Genomic DNA, 10,835 nt, shown 5'->3' with positions numbered 1-10,835 from the left:
CTTGACGTCTCTGTCTATATTACATCATCTCCCTAAAAAATCATTTATTACATTTAAACCCAAAAAATACACACCGTTAGACCAGTGTTAGTTTTTAGGATGCAAAAAGACTTAATTACCCCTCCTCTCGCTTCTTCATTTTCTTCTTCTTCTTCTGAATAGAAACTAGATCTGCTCTGCAGCAGACCTGGGTAAGGGTTAGAATGGATTCTTCTGTCGATGAAGATGATGCAACAACGCAAGTTGTTACGATAGAAAGGGAGCACACTCAGTCCATCTTCTACTTTTATACTAATATTCCATCCTAAACGTCTGAACTACTCATTCTATTCTCTTCTAGATTCTTGCATAGCACCCCCCAAACAGAACATTTTGGAGAGGCAAATGCTACCTCAGTGAATAAAGTTAGAATGGAACTGAAGTTACAGCAAAACCCTAATCCCCAAATTTTCGGGATTGGAGTCTAAATCGGTATGCAAAGTTCATAGCAGAGAGCAATCGAGTATGAAATTTTACCTTGTAGAAATTTTTTTAAGCAAAAGGAGAAACCAACGTAGGAGTGGTTTGATGAAAAGTTACCAAACAGTAAGCTCCATTAAGGTCTGATGAAAAGTTACAGTAGCTTCTCTTCACCTTTTTTTTTTTTGGGTAGAAAGTTTCTTTTCCATTTTACCTCATAGTAATAATGTATTATGAGAGTTAAGTTTTATGAAAAAGGCTTTTATAGAGATTCCTTTTGACAACTCAAAGAAGACGGGAGACAGGTAACCTCTTCTCCTTCTCCTCCTCCAAGGGATGGAAAGAAACTGCATGAGAGTGAGAGAGAATTCTGAGTCGAAGGGTTAATTCTGATCGTTTGGTAAGATGCCCGTGAGAATGGTGGAGAGCTTGGCACCGTCTTACATTTCAGGTAGATACTGATGGAAGAAGCTAAGGAAGAGGGGGTAAATATATCTTTCTGTATCTTAAAAACTAACACTAGTCTAACTGTATTTATTTTTTAAGTTTAAATGTAATAAATGATTTTTTATGGGGATGATGCAAACCACCCCAAAAACAATTCTTCTAGGGCCGTCATTATGCATGCCAGGTTTAATTGGAGTACCACATCTCACATTCCCCACTCTGTAATGTGCCAGCACCTCTTTGTTGTTCCCATGACTTGCTGCCAGATCCAGGGTCGTGTATCCGTATCAGATCAAGGGTAAAATTATTAAAAAGGAAAAATTACTTGATTACCCACTTATGGTTTTCCTTTACAAAATTACCCACCAAAAGTTTCAGTTAACAAAAATACACAAAATTAGGTTTTCATCTACAGAATTACCCACTTAAAGTTTAAGTTAACAAAAATACCCAAAATTGAGTTTGGATTTACAAAACTACCCACACAAAGTTTCAATAATAAAAAAATACATGATTATATGTGGAAGATGAAGACTCACTATTTTGGATAGTTTTGTAAACTCAAACCTGATTTTGAGTATTTTTGTTAACCGAAACTTTGGGTGGATAGTTTTGCAAACCCAAACCCAATTTTGGATATTTTTCTTAACCAAAACATTTTGTGAGTAATTTTGTAAATTGGGTAATCATGTAACTTTCCCTTATAAAAATTCTATTTTTTTTAATAAAAAATAAGGATAAAACCAACCAGTATAAGGCCTAGCACTAGAACCCTAGACGGAATATTTAGATACGTGGAGCTTGATGGAATATTTAGATCTGCTGCACGTATGACCATACATGTGAGAATTCAACATCCATCCCTTTTGCTTTCAAACATAACCCTCTTCACCCTTGCAAGAAGTAGGATCGATGTTGAATCCTCACATATTGTTTAGTCTAGAGGATTTAAATTCGTAGATGGAACTCACATGAAAGTCTTATAAGAGACGTCAACAAGTTTAATGGGAAAAGCTGTCACCGGAAAGGCAAATGACAAAAGTGACGGGATCATTCCTGATACATAAAGCTGAAGAATCGAACATTCAGTAAATCAACAATTTTTGAGTGCCCTACTTCACCTTGTGTTCCATATGCTTTCTGTCAGAGATCCAAACAATTTTGAAGAATGAAAGAAAAAAAAAAAATACAAGCAGGAGGTTGCCTCTTCCCAAAAAAAAGATTCAAGAAAGATTAGGCAAAAATGGAAATGCCGACAGCAAGTACCACGAACTGTTGCGCAAGCTAGCATTCTTTTCCTTTTTTTTTTTCTCTAGTTTTTCAGTTGTCACAGACTGATACAGAGTAGATCAAAGAGGGCCTAATTAAACATAGAATCAAGATGCTACTAGGTCGGGTGTTTCTGCCTCGACTGATAATAAAGCGGTATGTACTTTCTCCAACCAATTGTCAAGGCGGTCACGCAACGATTTGATCTGTGGTATTCCCAGAACTCTTGGTTGAACCCATGAAACATGAACTGTTCCCTCAACTTGATCGATTATCCCCTCGATAAGATGAACCTGTAAGCAGATGTGTTCAACAGTTCAAACTGACGAAGAGGAAAAATCTCGAATCATTTCTATATTCCATGTAGTCATAAAAATGTTTTTCAACATGCAAGACAAATATTGAAGCCAAAGTTTTGTCAATCCATCAGTAACAACTAACTAGTAACATTCTTTTAGGTTATGGTAAAAGAAACAGGAGTAAATGGAGGGAAGTAACTTCCCCCATCATCCTCCGTCATGATGATAACTTGGATGTGGTCATGAAATGATGTCTCTATTTCTCTTTAATCAGAACAAGTAACATGCCTACACAATATACTTTCCTAGCTGCCCCATTGTCATCGGTCACTTTATCATAAGTTCATAACCATATCTCACCCTCTTACCGCCCTGAGTCATGCATATAGCAATTACAAAAGCATTTTCAGTTTCAACATTGTTTAAGGCTTAATTTAATTTATCAATTTGTCCAAAAAGAAAAATAAGGCAAAGAGATTATTGGGTGGCACACCTAGTTGCACCACGCGGAAGAATGATGTAGCTATTCTGAAATTATATGTTTAGGGAATGGTCTGGAGTGGCCACATACCATATTTCAGGCCTGAATTTGATCAGTTACCATGTCATGTAATGCATACAATATGTTCATGCAACCTCTCTCTGTACATCCTCTTGTAGTCCAGAATTATTCAAAGCTTACTATTGCTGTGGCAACCCCCACTTAAGCTGAAACTTGGCATGTTCTCAGTCCCATACGACTTGCCAAGTGACGGAATAGGTCTGCCAACCATATATCCCTTTCTTGTTGGGCCAACTAGAAAGCCTGCTGCCAAAATGTCACTAATTTCACTAATTTTTCCCGCTTTTCCCCCCTTTTTCTGGTTTTCCCCCTACTATGTTTCAATGGCAGTCTAAACATAATGTCTATAGTTCTACAGATTCTCTCACTCACTAGTTAAGCTTAACACTAATTTTATAGCCTATCCATGCACCACCTGGGCAGGAGATGACATATATGTACTTGTTAACACTGCAATGGGTATAACTTAACGAGTAAATAAAAACTACAGGCATGTGTGTTTATACATCAATTTTGTGCCCCAGCAGCTCCCTTTCTTCATTAGGTTGAGAAGAGGGAGGGAATGAAGGTGGTGGGCAAGTGATACCAAAAGAAAGAATACCACAATAGCTGCCTATCAATAATTCAAGAGTAGAATGGACTTACAGAGAGGCTCTTCATGAGAAGATACTCAACATCCTCTACAGAAAGTTTTGTGCGCTCTGCAATGACACTTAATGGAATAGTTCGGTCTTCTGAGGGACGACTGTGGCAATCAATTAAATTCAGCCATACACAGAAATGGTTAATACAATACAAATGAATAATCAACTTTGAGCAGATTAAATCATAAACTCTACTTTCAACCAATACACACCTGAATATTATTTCCATCAAGCAAAGAATGTTGATCTTTTCCAATAGCTTCCTCTCATTCTCTACTAATGCTGGCTGAGCACTCAGCGCAGCTTTATGGACACGACAGAGTTCTTGATAACGAACTAAATCACCAGAATTGAATGCCTGGAGAATGTAGTAGAGCCATTCCACTTTTGTCCCCAACAGACATTTTATCTGCAAGAAAATGTTTTAGAAAAGGTTAAAACTTGGAATATTGTCTCACACACCACCATCTATACCACCGGGAACAAAAACAGTGAAGCAACATGGAACGGAAAGAGGGGAATGCATAACAGAGCAGAAAGGAAATTTTCTCAAAATAGCCAATATTTGGAGTTGGGCCAGTACTTCTCTTCAGATGGAGTATGGTTAATCTGACAAAAGAATGCACAAAATGTAGGGAAAGATGTACCACATTCACAGGTTTTCCTACTTCGTGACATTTAATGTTTAGGAAAATGATGCTTTGGTTTTCAGCGTCTACCCCAACTAATAGAACTTTCCATATTAAACCAATTTGATACTGCAGGAATCCGCTCACAGATCAAAAGGAACACTTCCCCAGACCAACCAAAAACACAATGTGAAATGCAATTCACATTTCATCTTTTTAATTTCCTTCACTCTCCCCAAGTTTTGTTCTCCTTTCCCTCAATATCCAAACCACCAAAAAAAAGCCTTAAAAGTATCACTCAGGCCAAGATGGAAGCGAACAAGTAAAAGAAAAAGTGAAAAAGTAACATATATGATATTTGCAGGTTATTCACTGGATAATACAACTGAGGAAAATGAGTAGGGATGGCAACGAAGCAGGACCTGTTCCATCCCTAACAGATTGGAACAGGCAATACCCATACTGGACTAGGGTCAAGTATAGTATTTGAGAAGTCTAGGGTACCCGTCTAGCCTGCTGCCTTTCAACTCATAGGACCTGCCCGGATTACCTTATAAATTTAGGGGGTTCCATATATATTATGCTGGTTGGCTTATTGGCTATAGTTTTCCAATATTTTAATCAGGTTGTGTCATGGTATTGGTGACAGCCGTACAGAACCCACCACATTGACATTCATAGAAATGATACTTGCAACAAATTAATGTGAAAATCTAGATTAGAAAAGTGACAGATCTAGATCAAAAAACCTTCCATCTTAATACCAACACCATAGAGCAAGGTTTTTGATTTGTTATGATACCATCTGAAGTGATAAAGTGAACAGGTCAGAGACTCAGTACAATAATCTGGCAGCAACCATCTAAACAGAGATGGTCAACAAATATGTTGCATATTGGAACCCTCAAAAGAAAGCAACTGCAAGACCTTCTATTTCACATTCTGAACAAACCCACACTAGAAACTTGGGTTTCAATTCTCAAATATTGAAACCACCCCATTTTTTATTTTTTTTTTTTAATTTCTCAATGGACAACTCAATAAAGGAAAAAATTACAGTACAGAGTTGATCCAACACAATTTTAAAAGTGACGGAAGTCACCTCCGCTGCCAACCAACCCAACCCCCCCCCCCAGAGCGGCCCCCGTAAAAAAAAATTGGGAACCACATAACTTTGCACATACCAAAACATCATAGTAGCCAAGGCAGAAAGGCGACCCAAGGCCGTGGATGGGGGAAAAAACAAGGCAACACCTAGGTGACCAAGGTACCCTTAGAGCAAAGGGAGCCTGACCGCCTAAGCGACGCCTTGAAAACCATGCAAAACATAGATTACCAACACTAAATTCTCATGTACCCAGTGATGCAGACTCACTTTAGTAGAAATAAGCCTTGGGTTGGGTTAGATATATGTTGGGCCATTGATCCAACGGGATTTCTGTGCAATAGACCACTTTAATGGGCCTAAAATATGGGTCGGAGGTAGGAATTTGTGATTTACTTTATTATTTAGTCTAGTTAGAATCTATTTCTTTATTTTTAATTCTTACTCAAGTGTTTAATAGACTGGAATAGGTCTATGACTTCAACCTTCTTTTAAGCTGCTTTCCGTGATTTTAATTTTATGCAGAGTTACAGTTAGTTAAGACCACCTCCATAGCAGGCTATTAGCTGAAAGAGTATTAGGCCTAGTTTGGTCTAGTTCGAGTGTTTTTGAGTCTGTGATGAGGTTGTAAGGTTCTTCAACCCTAGACACAAATTTGATGAATAGAAATTGGCTTTTGCCTTTTGATTCTGTGATATTCAGAGCTCTCTCTGTAGTGGTGGTTCAGTAGAAACCTGGTGGAGGTGCCAAGTTAGGGTTTGGTGGGATGCCAACCCTCAGAATCAGGTGGGATTCTTGATTCAATCCTTCTTTCTACCTCTGCTCTTCTCAAGCCTTCTATTTTCTGATCGATTTAAGCTTTCCTACTTGAACAAAAATTCATAAAAATCTCAGTTTTGATTCTGAAATTTCAAAGTCTGATTTCAGATTATTGTCCTGCAGCCACTATAGATTCCAGCCATAATTTCAATTCTTATTTTCACTTACCATTGATATGAGAGCCCTAATTCTGCTGACACACTTCAATTTTGAAATTTCAGAAACTGCTTTCTGCTTTCACAGCAAGTTCTGTTTCTGTGATAGGTTTAATCTCCTACCTGAAGCTTCAAAAACTTCAAATTTTCTGGTTCTGATTCTGTTGGCACAAAATCTACCCTGGTCTATTACAGTCTTCTGACCGTATGGGTTGGTGCTCAGGTGTATGACATTATATGGGGTAAATGATTGAATTTAATTTTAAAATTTGAGATTAAATTTGGATATGAAATTAGACATGTGATCTGTCTAAATAACCTCCTATTTACCATTCAATCCTTACACATGGTGTACCACCAAGGGACCTTTTGCCATAGTATATGATATCTTTATGGTAGTACCAGATAAAATAATTTTTTTTTGGTGATAAAAAAGGATAAAACTAATCTATTAAAAAATATTAAAAAAAATTACCGTCAAGTTTAAGACTATATATACATATAATCATCTACATGTAACTTACTAAAGACATATAATAAGCATGTAGATTGTATATACATTTATGTATGAGAATTCTTTTTCCAACATTGAAATTGAAAAGATTGAATCCTCCCTGACCGACTTGTATTTCTGACTTTGATCAAGCAACTGGGTTCTCCTCTTGCCCCGATTGCTCCAGGGACTTTGACATGACAATACCTCAAAGAACTAAAGGAATAAGCCAAACGGTATATTCCTTGAAGAACAGCTCTAATACAGAACACTAGAGTCCACAAAAGGGAAAGTGGGAATTGGGAAAGAAACTAACGTAAAACAAAAAAATTCTAAGCTACATTGAACACTAAGAAAGCCAAGGTAAATGGATAAAAGGTCTGCATTGCTGATAGGCTTTTGTGTGATTTATTGATGATCCTTTGTTCGGCCAACTTCTTCTGCCTTAAGCAGTGTTTGTTTAACTGCTTTCCCACGTATGTCATTAACCCACTACCCCCACTAAACTTGCTTACGTTGTGCTCACACCTGTCCCACGACCACGTTTCTCCTCTCACACGCCAATTCTCCCCTCCATGTAGGAGTATCATGCATCCGCAGATGACGGACTCCTTAAACGTCGTTACCAGCCCACGTCTCCTTCTCATACGAGGATGCCACATTTCAAATTTTGGCGCCAACAGATTCATATTATGATATCTAGTTCTTATTTGTTGGTTAGTTTATGATATTAACTTGGTCTCAAAATCAAAGTTTCTTGTCTTAAATTCTGAGTATTGAAATTCTGGGTCTGCTGGGTCTTCAGTTTCCTTGTACAGATGGGATTATTAAATATCTTCTAGTCTGTACTTCAGTTTTATTTAAAATTAAACAGAACAGTTCCCCATCCCTAATAGACCCTATGACCATACTTCTGGCCTGGTCAGACCAGCCCAGCTTTAGGAATCAGTTTTCTCTAGAATCTGGGATATTTTTCCTCAGCTGCACTTCTGGTTTTCTATTGTTTTTCTAAACCCTATCCATACGCTGGTTAAACCCCATTATTTGGTATAAGGGCCCTGACATTGCCAGCCTTCAGCCTTTAGAATTCTATAAATCAACTGCTTAAATTTTCAGACAAATGCCTGACAAAGTTAGACAACTGTCTGATGAAGTTGCTTCCCTAAAGCAACAACGTATTGTCTCTTCTCAAGCCCCTATGCCTGACAATTCTGAACATCACAGAACTAATGAAGGATTGAAGGTTTTCCCGATCATTCTAGTGCAACCACCACCTCGAGAGTTTTAGGGAGAGGACCACAACAAACCCCTCTTTAGAGGATACTTTGTGTACTACAGTTGACAGTGGTTTGAATAATAATTAAAGTACAGATGATACTTTGAAGGTGAAGCTTGAACTCGATGAGTACAACAGCAAATTCAATCCCCCAACTATTGTATGATTAGGTTGCCTATCTGGATAATTGCTTTGACTTGTTTACCTTGATAGAGGAGATAAAATTGACTTGCAAGAGCTGCATTGATAGATCCAGCAAAGGAATGGTGGAAAAATGATGAACGTAGATTAGGAAATCATGGTAAAGACCTTAATACTGGGAGGAGATGAAGAACTGTGAAACCAATTCCTGCAACCCACATTCAAGGCTCTATTGCATGACAGGCTTTATACCTTATGGAACACTTTCTGTGGAAGAGTCTATGGAGCAATTTGATATACTAGTCTCACATCCAGGGATTGATGAGGAAGACATCCATTTAGTCTCACGATTCAAGTCGGGACTGAAACCAAAGATCAGGAAGGAGCATAATTAATAAGATGTACAGGACACTTTTTAGAAGGCTCTACGGGCATAGAAATCTTTAAGAACTCCCATTGGAAGGTTCAGTTCTCTAGCTGAAAAGCAACAGAGGGAACCTGTAGCTGTTAGACCTACATGTTGATCTTCTAATACCCCTACAGTACAAATAATAAGGGTACGACTAATGCCTAGCAGCAGGGATACAAAGGTCACAAGTGTGGGCACGTTGCTATATTTTTTCCTACGAGACAAGAGGGTTAATGTTTCTGTTGCTACTACAGTTGAGGAGGAAGATACAGCGAAGGTATGTACACCTTGTCCACATGATGAGGACGGGCAGCTCTATGATGATAATGTTGAGAAGGGTGAGGAAGCATATGGGATGCACATGCTAAGCCATATCTTAAAAGCAGAAACCAAGATAGAGGATAGGCAAAGAAGCTTTATATTTTATAACCGCATTAACAGTGACCCTAAAACAGCACAGGCAATAGTAAACAGTGGTAGTTGTGTCAACGTAGTTTCTCAAGCCTTTATTGACAAGACTAAGCTATGTACAGAGAAGCACTCTCAACCTTACTAGGCTTCTCTCCTGAATGATTGTACATTGGAGGTGAATCACAGTTGTTCTATGCCCTTAAAACTCCAAAATTATAAAGAGGTGTGTGTTACAAGTGCTTATCCTAAAAGCTCAAGTTGTTCAAAGAAACAACAATGTATATCAACAACCACCCCAACCTGCATGTGACATGCACTCACGTAGAAACACCACATGTCACTGAGGGGATAAAGTGTCGGGAAGCCCCATTACGCTTCCCAAGGATCAATCACTCCACCTCCCTGCTCTGATACCATCATGGTTTAAAGTATCTCTGATACCGATACGATATCCTCCGATACGTATCTTAAATTTATCCGACCGATACGATACACACCGATACGATACATGAAAATTTTAAAATCCTTTCATATCGATATATATCCTACGATACATACCGATATGCACCAATACACTATCGATACGTACTGATACTCTATGAAAATATAAAATCGAGGTGAAATATACGTTTCGGTATGTATCGATGAGTATTTGTATGTATCGATCGGTACGTATTGGTGAGTATCGGTATGTATCGATCAGTACGTATCAATAAATATCAATATGTATCGATTAGTATGTATCGGTATATACCGATACAGTGCGCTACGGTCAAGATGGGTATTTTTTCAGAAAACATGATTTTTTTAGGGGTTTTTGTTCTAAAGTTGCTGCCGACCATATTTCTCTCTAACTAAAGTGGAAATCAAGGTTGGGAATAAGAATTTTACATTTATGGGACAACTACAAACCTTGAATTCTTAGTGCGATACCCTCAATTTAGTATTTATGCATAATACATGTTATTAATAGTTTTTTTTAATAAAATTTTTATGCAAAAGTGTTTAAAAATGTGTTTCATATCCATTTATGTGCGTATCTTTAGCGTATCTTAGTGTATCTCCGAAACGATACGCTACCCTCCGATACGTATCTTAATTTTGATTGACCGATACGGCGACCGATACCGATACTTTAATCCTTGGATACCATGTTACAACCACTTATCCTACAAACTTGAGCTGTTAAGGGCGGGTAACAACAATGTATGTTTACAATGTAGAATGATGTGATTCCTATGAAGCTGACGGAAGTTCTATAAGTCGACCATGGATATATGACAATGATACGATGGTCAAAAAAAGAGCAACCCAATGCACAAGGCTCCCACTACTGCAGTGTCTGGGAGGGGCAAATGTATGCAGCCATATCCCCTGATTTGCAGAATAGGCTGTTTACGGAATGATGTAATGGTTATGACAATAAAAATCAGTTGATATTCCGACTCAAAGAATAACCCATCATATTGATCTTGTCAACAGTTCCTAATAAGCTGCCGATCATCTCAGCCAAATAGTTAATTGAAATTTGAAGGGTTTCAATGATAGTGTTTCGTGAATCGCTACTGGCCATGGCTCTGATACCAAATAGTAGGAATCTACTTCAAAGAACAAGGAGCTGAGTCAACTATTCAATCAAATGATATTGAGCACATTTTCCATCTCTTCTCAAGAAAGAAGTGGGGTATTTCTTTGCAAAATTGTGCTCAATTTCATA

At 38.0% G+C, this 10,835-nt stretch overlaps 1 protein-coding gene across 1 annotated transcript in view; it reads right to left on the bottom strand.

Annotated features, from left to right (window-relative positions):
- Positions 1-1,939: 1,939 nt before the first annotated feature.
- LOC122082333 (26S proteasome non-ATPase regulatory subunit 13 homolog B) overlaps positions 1,940-10,835 on the bottom strand; it is a 34,304-nt gene continuing 25,408 nt past the window's right edge. The window contains exons 4-6 of the mRNA XM_042649826.1: positions 3,893-4,089; positions 3,682-3,781; positions 1,940-2,468 (exon numbers count right to left, since the gene is read on the bottom strand). Of these exons, the coding sequence (XP_042505760.1) occupies positions 2,283-2,468; positions 3,682-3,781; positions 3,893-4,089 (483 nt within the window). The 3' untranslated portion in view covers positions 1,940-2,282. The remainder of the gene's footprint in view (positions 2,469-3,681; positions 3,782-3,892; positions 4,090-10,835) is intronic.

Source organism: Macadamia integrifolia, chromosome 6 (genome assembly GCF_013358625.1).
Source record: "Macadamia integrifolia cultivar HAES 741 chromosome 6, SCU_Mint_v3, whole genome shotgun sequence".
Lineage (NCBI taxonomy): Eukaryota > Viridiplantae > Streptophyta > Magnoliopsida > Proteales > Proteaceae > Macadamia > Macadamia integrifolia.
This window is presented reverse-complemented; position numbering and strand designations above follow the sequence as displayed.